General features: G+C 57.9%; 4 protein-coding genes across 15 annotated transcripts; 2 read left to right on the forward strand and 2 right to left on the reverse strand.

The window, feature by feature from the left end:
• The first annotated feature begins 438 nt into the window (after positions 1-438).
• On the forward strand, positions 439-16,778 carry dennd6b (DENN/MADD domain containing 6B). 10 transcript variants are annotated; one of them, XM_085902185.1, is made up of 26 exons: positions 439-672; positions 750-905; positions 979-1,079; positions 1,155-1,412; positions 1,480-1,595; positions 1,800-1,923; positions 1,991-2,075; positions 2,161-2,308; positions 2,379-2,575; positions 2,723-2,883; positions 3,121-3,225; positions 3,288-3,353; positions 3,427-3,586; positions 3,691-3,797; positions 3,932-3,992; positions 4,091-4,229; positions 4,294-4,433; positions 4,629-4,952; positions 5,053-5,132; positions 5,203-5,397; positions 5,471-5,698; positions 5,802-5,886; positions 6,147-6,246; positions 6,310-6,383; positions 6,478-6,629; positions 6,701-10,924. In XM_085902185.1, the coding sequence occupies exons 1-25, from the start codon at positions 582-584 to the stop codon at positions 6,606-6,608; spliced, it is 3,432 nt and encodes a 1,143-aa protein (XP_085758311.1). In that variant the 5' UTR covers positions 439-581; the 3' UTR covers positions 6,609-6,629; positions 6,701-10,924. The 10 variants fall into 10 exon arrangements, 8 of the variants coding, with proteins under 8 accessions (XP_085758311.1, XP_085758312.1, XP_085758318.1 ...); XR_015063118.1 differs by lacking the exons at positions 439-672; positions 750-905; positions 979-1,079; ... (19 more) ...; positions 6,147-6,246; positions 6,310-6,383 and adding exons at positions 11,565-11,773; positions 11,939-11,977; positions 12,043-12,085; ... (15 more) ...; positions 15,054-15,130; positions 15,190-15,321 and having other exon boundaries at positions 6,502-6,644; positions 6,701-11,055; XM_085902188.1 differs by lacking the exons at positions 439-672; positions 750-905; positions 979-1,079; ... (19 more) ...; positions 6,147-6,246; positions 6,310-6,383 and adding exons at positions 11,565-11,773; positions 11,939-11,977; positions 12,043-12,085; ... (15 more) ...; positions 15,190-15,334; positions 16,648-16,778 and having other exon boundaries at positions 6,502-6,644; positions 6,701-11,055.
• Positions 6,939-11,076, reverse strand: lta4h (leukotriene A4 hydrolase). 2 transcript variants are annotated; one of them, XM_085902198.1, is made up of 19 exons: positions 10,859-11,070; positions 10,048-10,178; positions 9,836-9,956; positions 9,600-9,668; positions 9,313-9,417; positions 9,168-9,220; positions 9,036-9,108; positions 8,832-8,972; positions 8,726-8,749; positions 8,580-8,650; positions 8,403-8,514; positions 8,187-8,331; positions 8,010-8,113; positions 7,871-7,941; positions 7,684-7,738; positions 7,506-7,601; positions 7,352-7,434; positions 7,182-7,286; positions 6,939-7,116 (listed from the first exon to the last, which is right to left on the reverse strand). In XM_085902198.1, the coding sequence occupies exons 1-19, from the start codon at positions 11,006-11,008 to the stop codon at positions 6,990-6,992; spliced, it is 1,836 nt and encodes a 611-aa protein (XP_085758324.1). In that variant the 5' UTR covers positions 11,009-11,070; the 3' UTR covers positions 6,939-6,989. The 2 variants fall into 2 exon arrangements, with proteins under 2 accessions (XP_085758324.1, XP_085758323.1); XM_085902197.1 differs by having other exon boundaries at positions 7,182-7,434; positions 7,506-7,738; positions 10,859-11,076.
• On the reverse strand, positions 12,439-19,284 carry gcc1 (GRIP and coiled-coil domain containing 1). 2 transcript variants are annotated; one of them, XM_085902195.1, is made up of 4 exons: positions 18,192-19,281; positions 16,965-17,909; positions 16,504-16,863; positions 12,439-16,338 (listed from the first exon to the last, which is right to left on the reverse strand). In XM_085902195.1, exons 2-4 carry the CDS (start codon positions 17,880-17,882, stop codon positions 15,493-15,495), a joined length of 2,124 nt encoding a protein of 707 aa, XP_085758321.1. In that variant the 5' UTR covers positions 17,883-17,909; positions 18,192-19,281; the 3' UTR covers positions 12,439-15,492. The 2 variants fall into 2 exon arrangements, with proteins under 2 accessions (XP_085758321.1, XP_085758322.1); XM_085902196.1 differs by having other exon boundaries at positions 16,965-19,284.
• LOC147040565 (ADP-ribosylation factor 4) lies at positions 18,550-20,639 on the forward strand. Its single transcript, XM_085902202.1, has 6 exons — positions 18,550-18,931; positions 19,088-19,168; positions 19,394-19,503; positions 19,934-20,005; positions 20,075-20,200; positions 20,290-20,639. Exons 1-6 carry the CDS (start codon positions 18,865-18,867, stop codon positions 20,374-20,376), a joined length of 543 nt encoding a protein of 180 aa, XP_085758328.1. The 5' UTR covers positions 18,550-18,864; the 3' UTR covers positions 20,377-20,639.
• The last annotated feature ends 10 nt before the right edge of the window (positions 20,640-20,649 follow it).

Raw genomic sequence — 20,649 nt, forward strand, 5'->3', positions numbered from 1 at the left:
AACCCGCGCCGTGTGACGCCGCCGCCGCCGTGACTGCCGTTGGCCAGTGCGCCGTGATCGGGGCGGGGCCCTGCGGCCTGCGCGCAGCGGTGGAGTTGAGCTTCCTGGGCGCTCGCGTTGTGGTCCTGGAGAAGAGGGACGCCTTCTCCAGGAACAACGTGCTCCACCTCTGGCCCTTCGCCATCCACGACCTGCGGGGACTCGGCGCCAAGAAGTTCTACGGGAAGTTCTGCGCCGGCTCCATCGACCACATCAGTGAGCATGCCGCCTCCGGGCGCTTTCCCGCGGCTCCGCCGCCGCCGCTGCTTTGCCCTCAGCTCTTTGGCGTGCGCAGGTATTCGTCAACTTCAGCTGGTTCTACTGAAGGTGGCGCTGCTGCTCGGCGTGGAAGTTCACGTCAACGTGGAGTTTAAGGACGTGCTGGAGCCGCCTAGTGACCAGCGCCCAGGCGGTAAGACAAACTCCCCGCCCGTCCCGTCCGTCCCCTTGTCTCTCGTGGCTTGGACGCCTGCGTTCCCGATTCCGTCTGTCGACGTCAGTCGGGCGTGCGGGCTTCCCGTCTCTTTCCAGGAGTGGGCTGGATGCTGGAGGCGTGGCCAAAGTCCCACGCCGTCAATCAGCTGCAGTTTGACGTCATCGTGGGAGCGGACGGTCGCAGGAACACTTTGCCCGGTGCGTTGTGTGAGCGAACGTGAGCAAAGGTGTCCGAAGGTGAGAACCCGTCCGCAAGCCACGGCCTGTGCCCGCAGGTTTTCGGCGCAAAGAGTTCCGCGGCAAGCTCGCCATCGCCATCACCGCCAATTTCAAAAACCGAAACACTCGCGCCGAGGCCAGAGTGCAGGAGATCGGCGGCGTGGCGTCCATCTTCAACCAGCGGTTCTTCCAGGACCTCCGGCAGCAAACCGGTAAGAACCCTGAGGCCCGTTTGGGATTTCATTCTGACGGCAGCACAGTAAAATGGTGAGAAATGTATGGCAGGCGTGGACCTGGAGAACTTGGTGTACTACAAAGACGACACGCACTACTTTGTCATGACGGCCAAGAAACGCAGCCTGCTCCACAAAGGAGTCATTTTACAGGTGGCGCAAGCCCTTGCTTTCCTACTCTCTGTCTGATGGCGTTCACTTCGACATCTGCCTTTGGTTGTTTGCCAGGACTTTGCCGACACCGAGCTGCTCCTCTCTCGGGGTAACGTGGACCAGAAGGCTTTGCAGGCCTTCGCCCGCACGGCCGCCGACTTCTCCACCGACGGCCAGCTTCCGTCTCTGGACTTTGCCATCAACCACTACGGCCGCCCGGACGTGGCCATGTTTGACTTCACGTCCATGTACGCGTCGGAGAACGCCGCCATGGTCCGCCGGCGCCGAGGGCACCGACTGCTGGTCACGCTAGTGGGGGACAGCTTGCTAGAGGTAGGCCGGGTCGGGCGCTGGGGGACGGAGCCGCACTACCCGTCTGTACGTCCGTCTCTGTCGGCAGCCCTTCTGGCCGATGGGAACGGGCGTCGCCCGCGGCTTCCTGGCCGCCCTGGACGCGTCTTGGATGATTCGTCGGTGGTGCCAAGGAGATTTTCCCCTGGACCTCCTGGCTGAGAGGTGGCCTGCCTGACTGGCTGCCTGCCTGCCTGCCTGCCTGCCTGCCTGCCTGCCTGCCTGCCTGCCTGCCTGCCTGCCTGCCTGCCTGCCTGCCTGCCTGCCTGCCTGCCTGCCTGCCTGCTTGCTTGCTTGCTTGCTTGCTTGCTTGCTTGCTTGCTTGCTTGGCCGTCCGTCTGCCTTGGTGTGACATCTGTCTGTTTGCAGAGAGAGTCTGTACCGTTTCTTGGCTCAGACCACGCCCGAAAACATGCAGAAGAACCTTTCTTTGTACTCGCTGGACCCGTCGAGTCGATACGTCAACATCTGCCTGAGCGTCACACCTGATCAAGTACTTGAGTGAGAACACGGACAAGCAAACGCTTCAGCGAGCTTGACGTCATTCGTTCCGTGTACAGGTGAGACATTTGCTCGACACGGAGGAGAACGCGGGACAAGAGACGGAATTGGTGGGAGCTTCGCCGCTGCCGCCGCCAAGACCGGGTGAGTCTCCCCTCCATTTGAGTTTGTGCTGTGGCGGCGGACGGTAGGCATCACCGTTTCGTGTGTGTGTGTCGGCTCCGACCAGAGTCGCTCTCAGAGTCCAATCGGCTTCTGGCGTGGTGTCGGCAGCAGACGACGGGTTACCCCGGCGTCGCCGTCAGCGACCTGACGGCGTCGTGGAAGAGCGGCTTGGCTCTATGCGCCCTGCTCCACCGCTACAGACCCCAACTCTTGTAAGGAAATCGGGGGGGGAGGGGGTACAATCTCGTGCCGTCAAAATGACTCCCCGTGGTGCGTCCGCAGAGACTTTGAGTCTCTGAACCCGGCGGCGCACCACCACAACGTTGGCTTGGCGTTTGACGTGTGCGAGCGAGAGTTGGGAATTTCGCCGCTGATGACGGTGGAAGAGATGACTTCGGCGGCAGAACCAGACGCGCTGTCCATGGTCATGTACCTCAGTCAACTCTACCAGCTGCTACGGGGTGGGCCGCCTTCTTCGGGTGAGACCTAAAGCAAAAGGTTGTCTACAATGTGCTTCTGTGCTGGCCTATGTTCTCTCCCCGCTCACTTTTTTGCGGCCCAAGCTCCATTCAACAAAGGCAGCGCTCGGAATCTCACTCGTTCAATTTTTCGCATGGTTTGTGTAGTAGCCATAGGTGAGGAATCCGAGAGGCGCCAGAGCCATTTTGCCGCATCACCGCTGCGCCCACCTACAGTCTGGCTGTCCCAGAATTCCCAGGCCTCGGTGACCCCGGCCTCCCTCCTGAGCCGACTTGGACTGGACCTGTCGCGGCAGCAAATGTCAAAGGTAGCCACGCCGTCCGTCTCCAGGTTTTTGCCTCTGAGCGCGCGTCGTCTACTCGGCAGGAGAAGAGGACCCGGCCGAGCCAAAGGTGCCACCGAGAGTAACAGCGGGTGACTTTTTTTTTTTTTTTTTCCCCCCACCGCAGTGGGTGACAACTCCAAAACCTTTATTTGATGCCCGCGTACTGTCTAACGTCACATGGTGCAAACAAAAGACCTTAGCTTTTGCGTGTCTGTCCAGTGGCGCGAGCCGGCCGCTGACGACGTCATCGCCGGGGCTCCCGGCCCCCGTGTCCGTTTGATGGCCCGCCTCCTGCAGGCCAAACTGGGCCACGACTCTTCTTTGGTACGTTCCTTGGGCGCGTGCTTGTCCCTGCCAGTCTTGGAACGTGTCATGTTTGACATCAGGGCGAGCGGACGCCGGGGTCAGAGCAGGAAGCGGACACTCTGCCCGTGGCCGACCGCCAGCGTCCGGTAGAAATGCACCCACCTCCTCACCTCCAAGGCCTGCGACTGTGCTTAACCACAAGTGTGTGCGTGTCTGTAGACGGCCCGCGCCAGCGACGTGTGTTTCTTCTGCCGCCAAAAAGTTTACGTGATGGAGCGTCTGAGCGCCGAAGGGCTTTTCTTTCACCGAAGCTGCTTCGCGTGCCACGTGTGTCGAAGCACGCTCAGAATTGCCGCCTACCGATTCCACGCCGCCACCGGTGAGCACGTGAGCGGGTCAAAGGTCGGGCTGCGGCGCGTTTCCACACTTTTTGGGGCAGCGCTTGTTTGTTGACGTGATTGACCTGATCTGTGTCCTTCTCAGGGAAGTTTTCGTGTCCGCGGCAATGCGAGCCGTCCGCTTGCGCCGGTCCGCCGGCGCCAAAGCCCGACCGAATGGTGTCGTGCGACAGAACTCGGCGGCCGTCTTGTGTAAGCGCACATTGAAGCTCTGAATACGGAGGGCGGGGCGAGGCCCGGGACAGGAAAACGAGCCCAAACGTTCTTTGCGTGTGACAAAGTAGCTCGTGATGCGGGGAGTTAAAAACGGCCTTTCTCTGTGGCAGACGTCACTGCTGCTGTCGTCTGGAGACTCTCCCGTGGCAACAGAGCGTCGCCGCTCGTCAGGTGAGCTCAAGGAGCTCAACCTAAGCCCCAAGGCCTTGGCACCCCAGAAGGACTCCTGTCTGTTTGTCTGTGTCTGTTGGCCTGCGTGTGTCGCGCAGCTTTTTCACTCACACCGGAGCGAATCGAGTTGGAGAACGACAAAGCGGAGCGCCCGGAGGCCGAGGAGATCTCTGAGGAGGAGATCTCTGAGGAGTTCCTGGCCTGTTTCAACCTGAGCACGGATGACCAGACTATGAGGTGACTGTCTAAAGAAAGGAAAAGAAAAGAAAAGAAAATGGCTGCACACCTGCTCTGCCTTCAGTTCAGAGGCAGAGACTCTGGTCTCGCCGACGGACCAAGCGGCGTGGGAGGAGGCTCTTGACGGCCTGTGGTTGACGGGCTGTGAGGAAGAGGAGGACCGAGAGGAAGACCAGCCAGTCAGTGAGGAAGAATCCAGTGACGGTCAGTGCCGAGAACTTTGGGCTGCCGTTGGGCCTCTGGCAATCCTTCCTTCCTTCCTTCCTTCCTTCCTTCCTTCCTTCCTTCCTTCCTTCCTTCCTTCCTTCCTTCCTTCCTTCCTTCCTTCCTTCCTTCCTTCCTTCCTTCCTTCCTTCCTTCCTTCCTTCCTTCCTTCATTCATTGAATTGCTCTCGGCAGACACCGGCACAGCGGCGCCGGGTGAGACTCCGGCCCGGCGCGACACACCCTCCACCGCTTCTTTCGTGACCAAGGTGGACTCCGTCTGCTCCGTGCGTTGGCCCTCCCCCTCGGAGAATGAAGCTCCGTCGGCGGGACCTCGGCCGTCGTCGGATGACCCCTCTCTGAAGAAGCTCCTCCTGCCGCAAGGGGAATGTGTTGAGGGAGCGTGGCCTGAAGGATCCAATGGTCGTTGCCAACATGCGGAAGGGGGCGGGGCCAGGGCGATGTGGAAGGCCGTGTTTTCCAGGACCGGGGACAAGACCAAAGAGGCTGGCCGACCAGGTACCGTGTCGCTTCTGGAGTTCACGCTTCCAGTGTGCCGCCGCCGCCAATGGAGTTGACTGAAGCACCACAGCCATGTCACAATTTGCCCTCCCCCCAGCAGAGCCACTCCCTCATTACACGCACGACGCCGGCTGGTGGACCGCGCAACGCAAATGCTCGCCGGAAGCCCGCAACAACGTAAGAAGCGTGACCAAAGGGTGTTTTGACGCTCACTGGTGAAACGGGCGCTTTCTTTGGCTGTTTGCAGCTGCGTCTGGAGACTCTGGACATGGCAGCTCGCTTGGAGACACTTTGCGTCAGAGAGTGGGATGCGGCGGTGCAGGTAGACCACGGCGCTCACACTCATCTCCAACCCGTCTCGGACGCTGACGGCTTTGCTCGTCCTCAGCCTGCCTATGTTCCCCACGCGCTGGCCTTTAGGTCAGCGTTTCCCAAGGTCAGGGTAGGAAGACCGCACGTGCGCTTACCATCACTTGCCGAAGCTCACCAAAAAAAACCAAAAAACGTTTTGGCAGGAGCGTCGGGCACGACGTCGTCCTCCCCCGGACTTGGCCGGCGGCTCGTCCTGCGCCACCGAGGTAGCGGGCGTCCTGGTCCGTCCCCGGGAGCCGTCCAGCCTCAGCGTGCCCGAGAGCCTGTTCCGCCCAGACGAGGCACCTCGGCCGACGGAGAACCGTCGGCTGGAGAGGAGCGGCCGCCGACGAGCCAAGCGGCGGCGACTCGAGAGGCTACGCCGAGCTCAGGTGAGCTAGGGTGCGGCGGGCGGGCGAGCGGACGGACGGAGGCGCTGGCGAGTGAGGATTCCCCGCCCGCACAGAGCGCTTGACCTTTTCTTTTGTTCTTCAGCTGATCCAGTGGCAGCTGCAGTTGGTGGAGGAGGAGCAGCGACGTCTGGAGGCCCTAGGAGTGGCGCTCGAGCAAAGTCTCCGAGGTAATCGCTGCCAGCTTCATTTTTTTTTTTTTTTTTTGGTCCAGCCTTTCAAATCAGTTGCATTTTGGGGAGCTAAACACACGCGAGTTAGCATCAGTCAGCATCTCAATGTGATAACTGCCGACGCCAGCAGAGCGCAACTCCTGAGAGCGAGCCGTCGCCGGCCGGGCAAAAGAGCCTTTCCCACGAGAGACGTCAATAAAAGACGTCTGGTGGCAAAAGGACGAAACACGATGTATGTGTGTGTGTGTTGTGCGCAGGAGCGTGCGGTGAAGACAAAAGCAGCTTCATGCAGCTTTGGTTCCAATTGGTCCAGCAGAAGAACGCCCTGGCCCGATACGAGTCGGAGCTCGGCATTTAGTACGTGAGGCACGACGACGACGGCGGCGGGCGGCTTTGTAATTGTGACTTTTGCCGCTTCAGCGTGCGGGAACTGCAGCTGGAAGACCAACAGAGCCGACTCCAGCAGGAGCTTCGCGAGCGGATGATGCTGGACGGTGAGTTGAACCACAATGCCGGCTGGCTGAAAGCGGCGTCCGGCACGCTACGCTACGCTACGCTAAGCCACGCTGCCGCCTTTCCTTGTGACAGACCGGCTGAAGGGTGACCGGGTGCTGCTGCAGGAGCGCGCCATCCTGGAGGAGATGTTGGAGGTCCTTGAGCGCAGGAAGGCCTTGGTGCCGCTGCTGGAGGAACAAAGGCTCAGCCAGGACCGGGCCTGAGCCGCCCGCTCTCAAAACAAGGTCGGCGTGCACCAGGTGACCGACCGACCGACCGCGAGTCTTTGTCCTTCTAAAACGTCTCATCCTTCCAGACACCGCTTTGTGGAGAGCACGGCTGTCCAAAGCACAAGCCTCGGATGGAACTCCGCTAAAAATGAACAGTTGACCCCAAATGAAGAAAGAGAAGAGTTGTTGACACAAGCCGTTACAAATCAAGGGACATTTCTGTTACCACAGCCACCAACCAATACGCTAAGCGAGTGTCATCACCCCCCTTTCGCCACCACCAAAGTGCAACTTCCTGTTGCAAAAGACAAATGAAGACAGCGGTGGTTTTCACACCAAAGCCCTTCTTTATTGGCTGCTACTAGCGTGGCTGTCCTACTGCTTTGCTGACACCTTCAGGTCTTTGGCCACCAGTCCGGAGGTCACCGGGTGCATGGCGGCCCGGTGATTCAGAAACACTCGCACGGTTTCCTCCCGGTACTTTTCAAAGTTGAACAGCTCCCTGTAGGGGGCAAAACATCCATCCAGTCACCTGACGCGTCGACGACCAAGCGCTCCCTCCCGTACCTGAAAAGCGGACGCGTGAATTTCATCCTGCCCTGCTCGGTGGCCATGCGAAACGCCGCCGGGACCGCCTCCTCCCAGCGGGACCGCACGCACAGTCGCAGCCACCTGGGCACACAGTGGTAGACGGTCACGGCCGACCGGCGGGGGGTTGGGTGGGTTGTGCAACCCACCTGAAGCGGACCTCCGAGTTCATGCAAGCGTTGAGATGGTACACCTCCTGCATCTTCTTCACGTGGCTCAAAGGAAGCGGCTCCTGAAAAGGAGCAGAGCGGACTCAAGCGGGCCCCTCCCTCAAGCGCGCGCAAAGGTGCCCGCTGGTTTTACCTCCTGCAGAAGAAGAGATAAGAACTCCACCAGCTGGTGGGACGACAGCTCGTCCACATCTGAGGCGCCGAAGCCGCTCAAGTCTCGCTCTCCGGCCTGGAACGGGAACCGAGAAGAGGCTGTGACCGGCCTGCCCGTGAAAAGCAGACAAAGGAATGGGGCGCCACCCCAGTCTCACCTGGACCCATCGCTGACAAAGAGCGATGCAGGCGTCCGCCAGGGTGGTGTCGTAGCTGGAAGAAGAAAGGAGACAATGTGTGGCTCAGTGGCTCGCTCTGGAGCGCAGCGCTCAAAGACTGGCTGGCTGGCTGGCTGGCTGGCTGGCTGGCCAGCCAGCCTTTGAGCGCCGGCTGGAGGATCCTCACTGCGGCTTGAGCGGCGGCATCCCTGGGCTGAACATCCATGCGTTCCAGTCCACCTTGTTCAGGACATCCACCTGCCAGACAAAAAAAGCCGTGCAGTGGAGCTCGCTCGCGGCGTAAACGCTCCTCCGCTGTGCCTCACCTTGTCTTTAAAGTATGTGAAAAGGAAGTCTTTCCACTGCTCCGTAGTGACGCTCCTGTAGGCGAACATCTGGATGTACGATTTGACGAAGCCCATAAAGACCTCTGGCGGAGACAAGCGGGACAAGTCGTCCACAAGGACAGCGAGCGAGCGGGTGGTGTCGTGCCAGTGGCTTACCGGGACCCCCCAGGAGTTCCTCCAGGTGGTACAGAAGAGCAAAGCCTTTCTCATACGGGACGGAGGAGAAGGCATCGTCCGGGTCCACGTCCCGCAGACTTGGGATCAGCTTGGTCAGGGGGTTTGTTGCTCCAAAGGTGCTAACCTGTCACGCCACACACACACACGCGTCAAGACGGCGGCAGCGGCTGGCGTCGAGGCGGCGTCGGGTCTCACGGAGTCTTGCAGGTCCTTCCAGCCGCCCATGGCCTTGAACTGGCGGAAAGCTTCCCCCTCCAGACGCCTGCCGATCATCCTCTCCAGGTACACCGTGTGACCCTCGTTCAGCCTGCCAAAAGTCAACACCTGTCCTGTCCTGTCCTGTCTTGGCAAGGCGGCATCTGAGCCACTAACCAGAAGTGTTCCCAGGTCTCGTTGGTCACCAGGTTTCCTGTCCAGCTGTGAGAGATCTCGTGAGCGATCACCTGGCGGCGGGAAGAGGATGACCTCAACAGTTTTCCACGCTAGCAAGGACCGGATGAGACGTTTGACCTACTTACGTTGGACAGAGACTTGTCTCCAGCCTGCGGGCGCAACGCAGAATGTCAAAATAACCAAAGTCTACTAAGCACGCGCGTGCACGCGGTACCGACTGCGTGTGCTCACCAGTAGCGTAGGTGTGGCAAAGGTGAGGCAAGGGTTTTCCATGCCGCCGTACGGAAAGGATGGCGGCAGGACCAAAATATCGTAGTGCCCCCAAACGTAGGGGCCGGCCAAGTCCTCTGCCGTCTTCAACATGACCTCCGTCTAAAGGGCGCTACGGCGCTTAGGGAGCGGAGGGCCAGGCGAGCGAGCGAGCGGGGGACGCACCTCAGAGAACTCAAATGCCGCTCGGTCCACGTACTCCGCCTCGGACCAGACCCTGGACCGGGGCCCGATTTGCCTACAAAGAATGCGCGTGTCACAAGTGTGAACCTGGAGCCGCACCTGGACTCAACATACCTGCTTTCCAGAGCGCCCACCACCAAGGCAATCAGGTAGGACGGCATGGCCACCTGAGCTTGCAGGCAAAAGCGCAACAATCAAAAGTCCAGTACAGCCGCGGCGCAACCTTTTTGGAGATGGGGGCCGTCCGTCGGCAGCTTACGTTCTGTCTGAAGCGGAAGATTGTGCGATTGACATCCCCGGGGTCCACGCGCTGACCGTCTGGCAGTGCGCTCATGGCTGCCACCAAGTCTTTGGGGACTGACACCTGCCAACGCCGCACACCGCTAGGTTCGTTTGTCTGCCACACTCACTCACTCACTCACTCACTCACTCACTCACTCACTCACTCACTCACTCACTCACTCACTCACTCACTCACTCACTCACACACACACACACACACACACACACTCTCTCTCTCCTTCTACGCATGTGCGTAAACCCGACCTTAGCGTAGTACGTGTGCTTGATGGCCGGAGTGTCCTGACAAGGCAGCATACTCCTGCAGTGATGAGCCTGCACACCAGCACCAAAAAAAAAGGAAAACCCTACCTGTTATGACAACAGAGGAAACCGGACGCTGCTGCTGCTTATGAGGCAAGACGAGACGGCGGCAAGGGGGAAGTGAAGCAAGCAACCGGCACCAAACGCAAGGCTTAACGGCTGGCCCGCCGGCCGCTCACCTGGCACTGACTGAAGAGGTATGGAAGTTTCTTCCCCGCCGTCTGTTGGGGCGTGAGCCATTGCAGCGCAGGCGCAGTGGGCGACGTCTGATAAGTCACCTCCACGACGGCGTGCTGCCCTCTGATCAGGCCGCCCGCCGGTTGAACACAGTCCGTAGTCAGCGCGGGATCCGTTCGTCCGACGGGAGGTGGGGGGGGGGGGGACTGCTCACCTGGAAAGGTCGAAGGGCAGCGTAATCTCCAGTGGCGTCCCCTTGAAGGAGTGTTTAGGGCCCATAGTAAAACAGGCTGCCTGCCCGTTGGCACTGACGGAAACAATCTTCAGGTCTCGGGTGTCCAAAGTCTGCAGCAGATTAAAAAAAAAAAAAAAAAAAAACATGGGAAACCGGCCTGGCACCTAGTGATCTCTTAGTGCGTTCAAAATATAAATTGTCATTGAAAAAAAAAAAGTTTCTTATGGGAAAAGGTACATTATCATCTTTATCTGGCCCAGCAAAGATTAAGAAATGTGTGATATTTTGTGCATTCATCAGTCAAACTCCTGTAACGATCGGCTTGTACGTATCGGAAATAAAAAAAAAGACGGCGCAAAATAATACATATATTACATGTGTATTCAAAAATACTTCTAGTGTCAGTTTATCATTGAAAAAGATTTATGTACATTATAAATATATGAAACAGGTTTACTTTATGAAATTATTTGTGGTTTGACTACTCAACGAAAACATTGTGAAAATGACATGGGATGAATGAAAACTGGTTAGGTTTAAGTTTTTACAATTGTTTGACACACCGTTGAACTTCGTCTGTTTAAAAAAAATAATAAAAATAATACTAATAATGTCATTTTGAGCGCTAAGGTTTTCCCTAAATAACCTTGCGCGAGAAAGCCAAGTCAACCTGCCTGGCTGCCTGGCTGCCTGGCTGCCAGTCAAAGTTCAGACCGATAAAGTATGCTCGATCGTTCATAAAGCCGCTAGCCTGCAGGCTAAGCAGCATCCGGGTACGACGCGACGTTACCAGCGAGGAGAAGCGCTCCTCCAGGACCTCCATCGTCAGGGCCACCGTCCCATGGATAACCCGACTTTCGAAGTCAACGTGCAGGCTCAAGTTGAGGTGACGGGTCACGCACTTCGCGGCGGACGCGAACGAGGACGGATCGAGAGACATGCTGGATGCTACTTTGTCCGCCTCCTCGACGGAAAGTGAACGCAACGGTACGAGACTCCGCTTTCTTATAGGCCGGCCGGAACCCGCAGCTGGGCGGATTTTCACAGTAAAACATTTACGACGACTTTGTGCTCGAGGACGTTTGGTTTGATGTATATTATCTATTGGTTGAGCAATGGACGTAGAAAGGAGAGACAAGACATGGAGATATGATACCATTATTTCTTAATGTTGAGCATTTTTAGTATAGAGTTTCTCGATGGTGACGTCACGGCGTCCATCAACCCAAAAGCGAAAGGTCGTCGGCGCAACAAGATGTGCACCGATTGAATACTTTTCATGTCAACAATTTATGCCCCGAGCACGTTACAGCATATATTTTCCTTTTCTCTTGATATTTGTCTATATTTGTTGTTCATCAAATGGACTATCTTTTGCTATTGCATTGCTACAGATGACCCTTCTATTTGTCAAATTTGTAATATGTTTCGATGAAATGTATTTATTGAAAAAGGGTTGTCGGGGCTGTTTTTGTCGTTACATGTGGTGTCCACAGGGAGGCGCTGCGTCGTCTGAAGCTGTAACCTGGGAGGTCCGACCAGAGCGCACCGCACCGCACCTGTCGCGCTTACTCCTTCAGTCGTCATGAACCCGCCGGACGGCGAGGAAGCGGAGCGTCGGCGACGTCCGTGGGCCCGCTTCTCATCGTGGCTCGAGTGTTTGTGTGTGGTCACCTTTGACCTGGAGCTCGGACAAGCCATCGAGGTTCGGGCTCTTAGCTTAGCTTAGCTTCGGTAGCATGGCATGTGTTGCGTGTCCTTGTGTTTCTTGATGAGCTCGGAAAAAATCTCGCCTCATTCTGCTCCCAGCCACGACCAGTGAATGAATGTACTTAATGTTTTTCCTTGCAATGCGTTGTTTTCATTGCAGCTGGTTTACCCACCTGACGTGAAGCTGACCGAGAAGGAGGTGAGTCGATGGATGGCAGTGCTTGAAGGGTCTTGCCAAGTGCCAACTGATTGTTTTGCCTTCAGAAGAGCAGCCTGTGCTACCTTTCCTTCCCGGACTCGTACTCTGGTAAATGTGGCCTTAGCTCATCTTTGACTGCATGCTCGCTCGCTCGCTCGCATCTGTCACCTTTAGCTTAGGTAGAAAAGCGCTGTCGAAAGCCAGCCAGCCAGCCCATTGACCATTGGCTCCGTTGCCCAGGATGCATCGGGGACACCCAGTTCAGCTTCAGGATGCGTCAGTCTGTCGGTCGCAGACGTTCCCGACCGTGCCATGACCTTTACGGCCCAGATGCCCCCGCTGCCCTGCAGGTAAGCGACGAGAAAGATGAGACATCCAAAAAACAAACCAATCAGCGGCGCTGCCTGTCTTGCCTTGCCTTGCCTCCCCTCAGAGCGAAACTTCACACTTCTACGGCTACGTTTACTTCCGGCAAGTCAAGGACGTGTCGGTCAAGCGAGGGTACTTCCAGAAGGTGACGTATTGAGACGGACAAAGTAGGACCGGAGGTTGGACTCGTCAAGAAATGTGCCAGGAATAGAATATTCACGTCTTATGTCTGCTCCGGTCGGCTTCGTGTTTGACACGTGCTCAATGGATGCGCAGAACGAGTTGAGCTTTTTGAAATGGAGCCTGTGTCAAACCCGCCATGACGTGGACGTGCCTTTCAGTCTTTGGTTCTGGTGTCGCGGCTGCCGTTCGTCCAGCTCTTCTCCTCGGTGCTGCGCATCATCGCATCCGACTTCTTCACCAAATCTCAGCCCTGCCTGGAAACAGGTGACATCAGCGCACGCACGCACGCACGCACGCACGCACAGGTGGCCGTGCCCATGATGATCTTGCCACGTCTCTCTCCCCTGCTGTGCGCAGTGTGCAAGCAGATGGACCGCTGGCCTTTCCTGGCCGCTGGACTGACCTTTAACCTCCCACTCTTAGGCGTGGTCTTGCAGGTAAGGGTTACTAGTTTTATTTAGGCTGTGTTGTGCACCCTGGTGACTTGATTTTTGTCCTCAGGTCCGAATTCCGTGCCAGGCGGACAAAGCGGCGAGTCCAACGGGAGACTCGGTTGAGGAGGTCAGACTTTTTTTTTTGCTTCTTCTCTGGCACGCGCACCTCTGTCACGGTCACGGTGGTCGGTCCCGGCGAGCGACTGCATATTTGCCCCGCTTTATGTCGCCCGCTCTGAATTGTCTGTCGTTGCGCCGGACGCTCTCCATTTGGACGGAGGATGTTCAACTTCTCCAGGTGGTGCCGACTCCGCTGCCTTCCGTGCACGAGCTGGACCTCTTCAGGTCGCTCGCTCTTCCTCTTACTTGTCTTCCCGCTCGCCTTCCGCCGGCGACATCATCCATCCATCCATTCATTCATTCCCGTGCAGGTGTTTCCAGTCGGTCCTGATCCATCTACAGATGTTGTGGGAACTGGCGTTGCTGGGCGAGCCGGTGGTCGTCATGGCGCCGTCTCCGGCCGTCTCCTCGGAAATGGTCTTGGCGCTTGTCAGGTACCCGGATTGCGCTCGGCCCGATTGGCCGCGCTGGGCTGTGCGCTTGTCACGGTAACCCGTGTCACCGTGCAAACTCAGCTCCATCGCTCCGCTCAAGTTCTGCTGCGATTTCCGTCCTTACTTCACGGTCCACGACAGCGAATTCCGAGAATACACCACCAGGACGCAGGCGCCGTGAGTACGAGCGGCGGCCGCCGCCGGCTTCCCCGTTGGTAACAGAGCCGTGCCATCTTGCTCAGGCCCAACGTGATCCTGGGCGTGACCAACCCGTTCTTCATCAAGACCTTCCACGGCTGGCCTCATGTCCTGCGACTGGGAGAGAACACCAAGCTGTCAGGTGATGGCGCGCGTCGCTCCCGCCGCACCTAAAGACGCAGCTTTGAGATGGACCGCCATCTTCTCTGCTCTCCCATCAGGCGAGGTCCCGAAGCAGCTCAAGATCAAGAAAGTGGCCAAACTCAAGACGCCGGACACCAAGCCAGGTGTGTGTGTGTGTGTGTGTGTGTGTGTGTGTGCGTGTGTCCAGGTAGGCGCACGCCTTGAGTCCCTCCCGCTGTTCCCATTGCGCAGGTTTCTTCACGGCCTATGAGAGCTTCCTGCTCAAAGACAAGATGGTCATCAAACGTCTGCTGAAGGTAAGCGGTGGCAGCTTCTCAACAGGAAAGAGTCAAGCGCTCGGCTCTCCTCCGCAGGGCGTCCAGAGGCGGCGGCCGTCCGAGGTGCAGAGCGCCATCTTGAGGAGGCACTTTTTCGAGCTGACTCACAGCTTCATCATCCCGCTGGTAAGAGCCGCGACTCGCTTTGCCCTTGTCCGGAGAGTTCGCGCCGATACAAAAGGACCATTTTGGCCTTTTTTAGGAGCGCTACATGGCCAGCCTGATGCCGTCGCAGAGGTCCGTCACGCCCTGGAAGGTAAGGCCCCACAATGGCCGCCGAGCGTGACGACGTAGGCGTGTGGTTCTGGCCGTACGCTCATCTGGGGTTTTTGCGCAGACGCCCCCGCAAATTCGCCCCTTCAGTCAGGACGAGTTCATGGCCGTGCTGGAGCGCGGCGGCGGCCCTCAGCTGAGCTCCACGCTGCGAGGCGACCGGACGGGACTGTACAGGTACGGCCATCGCGGCGGCGGGAGGGACGAGCGGATTTTGCTCACCTCACCCGGTCTCCGCAGGAAGTTCTTCAAGTCTCCCAATTTTGACGGCTGGTACCGCCAGCGTCTCCGAGAGATGACTGGCAAACTGGAGCGTCTCCACCTGGAAGTCATCTGTGAGGCAGTGAGCGACCATCGTCATAGCGACGGCACTTTCCACCCCGTCCGTCCGTCCGTCCCCACGCTGAGCCTCGTGTCTGTATCTCAGGACCTGCCGGGATGGTCTCGCGACAAGTCTGAAGTGGAGATTGTCGATTTGGTTCTGAAGCTGCGAGATAAGCTGGTGAGCTAGAGTTCGATAGCCTTCCTGCCTGCCTGCCTGCCTTTGCAGCGCTTCATGTATAGACTTAGATGCTCTTTGTCAAATTGCCGGCCTGTTTATTAGCAAGCGAGGTGACGTGTGGAGTGACCGGGCGCCCGCTTTGGTTCCCTCTTCAGGAGGCCCCCTCAGCCTCAAACAAGGTGCGCAAGCGACATTTGGATCCGGTTGATAGTAGCTCTGACTTGTGCCTGCTTTTCAGACGAAAGCCGCGAGGCAGCGAGGGCAGGCGAGAGATGACATTTTCAAGCGACTGGAATCGTTGATCGCCGTCATCGTGAGGTCGCTGCCTCAAGACCTGCGAGACGTGCTCGAAGCCCAATGACGCAAGCACGCACGCACGGCAGGTGGGCGAACGTAAGGTGGTCGGAAAAGTCACGCACAGGGGCTCCAATGAGCACCTGGAGGAAAGGAATGCATCAAGTCCCCATCGATTGGTGACAAGTCAACATTTATTGCCATCCTAATGGCGGGGAAAAAAGAGGCGTGTTCGTTTGCAAACAGATCATCTTGTGTGGCTGCTCCACCAGGGTGCCCCTTGCTGCCTTAGGACACAATGTTTCTCCTGTGGACTGAAGTGTAGGATGCTGAGGATAGCGTTGAGCGTCTGCTGCCTGCCGCTGGCGTCGGGCAGCGTCAGGAACTTGTAGATGACGTTCTTCAGGTACTCCACGTTGGAGCCCTCGCGCTTGTGCTCGCGGTTCAGCTGGTCCAGCTGCGCTCTAAGTTGGCGCGTCTCGTCATCGTGGCGTTGGGCGCCGGCCGCCACTTTGCCGTGCAGCCGGCGGATGTCTTCCTCCAGCTGGCGCTTCTGCCGCCTCAGGCCCGCCGCCTCCACTTCTTTTCGGGCCAGCTGCTCGACGTAAAGGAGGAGCGCGGGCTGGGCGGGCGCGGCCTGCCGAAGGGCTCGCGCCATCACGTCTGCCTGCCTCTCCTCTTCCTCCTCCTGGGCGCTGACTTCCTCTTCAGTCAGGGATTTGGAGGCGGCGGCGGCGGGGCCGGGCACGGCAGCGGCGGCTCGCAGGAGCTCCAGCTCCCGGTCCTTTTCGCCCAGCAACGCCACGGTCCGCTCCCGCTGTTTGTGCAGCTCGGCCTCCAGACGCAGCAGCTGGTCGCGGTGGAGCGTCTGGTTGCGCTCGGCTTTCTGCCGCTGGCAGCGCAGCTGCGCCGCTGTGCGCTGCTGCTGCTCCTGGAGCTGGCGCTGCTGCGTGACTGCTGCCTTGTCGCTCTCCACGCGCAAGCTGATGTACTTCTCCCTGAGGTCGGCCAACTGCTCACGGACCTCCTCCAGCTCGCGGGCCGCGCAGCCCTCCTTGGAAGCGTTGTTGTCGTCGCCGCTCTTGGACGTGGTCTATACGGAAAGAGCTCGGCGTCAATTATGCAGCTCGCTAGCTACTGTCGTAGACGTTAGCGGCGGCGAGGTCAAATTGCAAACGAGAATGCCAGGCCTTAAGCCGTTTTGGCATCGCTTTCGTGCACCACTATTGCCACGATCTCTACCAAGAAGGATGGATACCTTGGCTCGAAGCTTGTAGCGCTCCAACTCATCCTTGAGCTGCCGCAGCTCCTCCTGGCTGGTGGCGTCTCGCTCCGGCTGGCCGGGGGGGTTCTTCTGGGCGGCCAGCAGCAGATTCTTCACCTTCTCCAACTTGTCCTTCAGGTCCAGATGGGATTCGTCCGGACACCTGCTGGAGACCAGCGTTTGGTTCTCGGCGTCCAACTGCACCATCCTTTCTCGAAGCCTCTGAGCCGCCTGCTGCTCTCGTTGCCTCGCCCTCTCGCAAGAACCCAGAAGGTCCGAGAGCTCGGACACGCGCTGCTCCAGAGCACCCACCCGCAGCTCTGCGGTGTGAGCGCGCGCCTCCTCCTGACACATCTGCGCCAAACACACCTCTGACGTTATGCCGCTGCGCAGCTTTTGCTCAGAGCAGGGCAGGGCAGGGCAGGGCAGGGCAGGGCGAGGCGAGCTAGACCTACCTCGTCTTTGTGCTGTTGGATCTGGTCCCGGAGGCTGTTCTTGAGCTGGCTCAGCTCCTGCTGCAGGCCCTCTGCCCCGGGATCCGCTTGCTTTTGTCGCTCCTCGGCGGCACGCAGTTTACTCCTCAGCTGCTTGCACTCCTCGCCGGCCTGGCTCGGGAGCGCCTCCGGCTCGGCACCGCGGTCCACGGCGTGCGCCGCCGCCAGGAAGTTGGCCTCGTGCAGCCGCAGCTCGGCGACCTGTCGCAGGTCCCGCTCCTGCTGCAGGATCTTTTGCAGCTCCTGCAGCTGCTGCAACTGGTCGCTTTGTTCCTGCTCGCGCTCATGCTGCTGCGTAATGACGCGAGCGCGGCTCTCCGCCAGCTGCAGCCGCAGGTCACGGACCTCGGCCTGCTGCTGCGCACCGGCGGTGATGAGGCGCTCCCGCAGGTGGTCCACTTCCTGCTTGAGTTGCCGCTTGTCGGCCTGGAAGCTGGCCTCCATGCGAGACTTCTCTTGCGTCACGGTGGCCAGCGCAGTGGTGAGCGTGCCCACTTGGCTCCTCAACTGAACCTTTGCGTGTTCCGCTTCCCCGTCTCGAGGTGCCGCTGCGTCGTCGGTGCTTGCGGCTTCTGGCGCGCTTACCTCCGGCGCGTCCTTGCCAGACACCGGCTGGGCTTCCGCACCGTCTCCGCAGTCCTGTTGGACGGCAACCTGCCCGCAGAGCCGCCCGTGTACCGTGTCTGCATCCTGAGACGTGCTCAAGACTTTGAGACTGGCCTCCAGGGCCTCCTTTTCCTTCAGCAGACTCTTGTACGCGTGGACCACGTCCTTGAAGCGGCTCTGGTACTGGGCCAGCTGCTTCTTCTGGGACTCGAGCGTTTCCAGAAGCTCCTTCCTGCTGGGGCCAGCCCCGAAACTCATTGCAAACTTTTCCATGACTCAAACTCCCTCCGTCCGGATCCGCTGCAAGGATTAGGGCAGCGTGTGACGGACGAGCAGAAGAAGCGGGATTGTCGGCTGTCCAAACACTGAGTCAAAGAGAAACCTGCGCTCTTGTAGAGCCACACCTGCCTGCGGTGCCTCTGGGCAAGGCACACAGTCTGAAGCGGAGTCGCTAACGTTACTACGCATGCCGAACTTGTGAGTGTGTCCCGACCGAATCGCCGTATTGCGCGTCGGTCGCCTCCCTCCCCGCGACACACAACGCTGATGACGTAGACAGACTAGAACTTTATTGATACTTACCAGAGTTAAGTGATACTTGTAGCACTGGAATCGTCTGTATGAATGATCAGACGCAGGTCTCGCGCAAAGCAATTCTCCTTTGACAGCTGCCACATATGCTCATTCAACGTGTCGCTCTCATAGCAACTGCGAGTTGAACTAAAGTCAAATACTTTGAATAAAGTTCAACTTTGCGAAGCCAACTGCCCCGTTCTTGCCTCAGCAGACGTTCGTCCTGTTGCGTTTAAACAGGTCATCTTTTGGAATTTGTGCATTTGAAAGCGGAAAACGGAATGCTGAGGGAGGTTTACAAGTCAACCGACGGCCGCCATGTTGTCTTTAGCCGGAAGTGAGGTAGGTGCATCGGTAGCTCGTATCATTTTGACGACTCTAAATATGTTGTTGTCTTTGGTTGGCCAAATTATTGACACGACTCGGGTCGTTTGTGGTGTGGCAGCGGGGCGAGCTCGTCTATCGTGTTCCGAAGCACGCAGAGTGTGCAGGCTGTGAGGTGAAATAAAGTTTTCGCGGTGCTTCGTGACGTCATTTGTTCCGCGTTGGCCTGGACGTGGCAAGGAGGAAGAGGAGGAGGTCTAAGCTTCCAGCGAGTTTCGGGCCCACGGTTGGACCATTCGCCGAAGCCCAACATCTCATCCCGGACGACGACAAGACTGCTTGCGACGCTCGTGTCAAAATGGGCCTGACGATCTCCACGGTGTTTGCCAAGCTCTTCGGCAAGAAGCAGATGAGAATCCTGATGGGTGAGTGCCAGCCGACCGCTAAGCTAAGACAAGCTCAACTGAGCTAGCTGGCGAGCTGTTGGGCTTTCTGAACCGGTGCCGCTTGTGTTCATCAAACTGACTCTCTGTCTGACGCGCGCGTGTTTGTGTGTGTGTGTGTGTATATATGTGAGACAGTGGGCTTGGACGCAGCTGGAAAAACGACCATTTTGTACAAACTCAAGCTAGGAGAGATCGTCACCACCATTCCGACCATCGGTAAGCAGGCGCGTCTGACGTCGTCTAGCTGGTCGAGGGCTCCGTCTCGCTTCCTTCCTCGTTAAAGCAAAACAGCCCATTGTCAGATTGCTTGCTTTGCTCGTCCTACTTCACACTTGGAGTCTGCAGCAAGTGACGCCCACCTGCCGTCCCAAGGAGATCAGGTGCAACTGCAAATGGAGAAAGGCCGCCGCTCGGTGACGTCCAGCTTTCCCCCTGTTTCAGGTTTCAACGTGGAGACGGTGGAGTACAAGAACATCTGCTTCACCGTTTGGGATGTTGGCGGACAGGACAAGATTCGACCTCTCTGGAGACACTACTTCCAGAACACTCAGGTTGTGCACGCACGCACGCACGCTCGCAAGCAAGCAGTTAACCATCATTGCCCATGCGTGCAGATGTCATTTCCCAGTAGGACCGTGAAAGTCCTGGCAGTGTTGTTAAATGGCCGCATTGTCACGAAGAGGCTTCTTGGTGTGTGGGGAATCCAAGTCGATACCAAAAACCGCATTGGGAAGGACCTGCCGAGCACGTGTTTTTACAAGAAGTAATTGGACATGAAAAGATTTTAGATTCGTCGTCCATCAAGTATCCCTTTCACAATGTGGCTCTGCTGCGCTTCTGACATTATCGGGACTACTCTCTTAACGCATCTCGGACCCGGCCGAACGTCTTCTCGGGCAATCACACCAGACAAAAGCTAGTCGGCCGTTTGACGTCTGTGGTGGCCCTCAACTTTTGCAATTTGCCGCTTTGCACTCGCAGGGTCTAATCTTCGTGGTGGACAGCAACGACGGAGAGCGAGTGGCAGAGTCGGCCAATGAACTCTCAAAGATGGTGAGTGAGCCGAACGCACGGGCGACATGGTGTGCCCAGCCGCGTAAGCTGTGTCGCTTGCGTTGGCAGATCCAGGAGGAGGACTTGAAGGATGCTGTCCTGCTGGTGTTTGCCAACAAGCAGGATCTTCCCAACGCCATGGCCGCCAGCGAACTCACCGATAAACTGGGCCTGAACGACTTGCGCAGCCGCACCGTAAGTATGGAGGTTGGCCTCGCGATTTTTTATTTGAAAGGCGTTCTCTAAACACCTCTCCCCCCCCCCCCCCCCCCCGCCCTCCTCAGTGGTACGTGCAGGCCACCTGCGCCACTCAGGGGACGGGGCTTTACGAGGGTCTCGACTGGCTGTCCAATGAGCTCACCAAGCACTAAACAAGGAGGCGTAGAATTTCGCAGGACTGTTTTTTTTTTTTGTTTGTTTTTTGTTTTTTTTAATTATAATCGCGTCAGTGGGAGGCAACTTGTCGGACTTCCGTTCTTCTCTTCTTGCGTTTCTCGTGTTTGTTTTCCTCCGCATGTTTTTACTGAGTCACATGACAGAATGGTCGGAGAGGGCCGAGACTCGTAGCAATGGCGCCACGGTCCCCGCGGCCTCGTCATTGATGTGAAATGCAATAAAGGCGTTTTTCTTTGCATGAGGAGTCA

The sequence above is a fragment of the Syngnathus leptorhynchus genome, chromosome 21 (genome assembly GCF_054491065.1).
Source record: "Syngnathus leptorhynchus isolate UIUO chromosome 21, UIUO_Slep, whole genome shotgun sequence".
Classification (NCBI taxonomy): Eukaryota; Metazoa; Chordata; class Actinopteri; order Syngnathiformes; family Syngnathidae; genus Syngnathus; species Syngnathus leptorhynchus.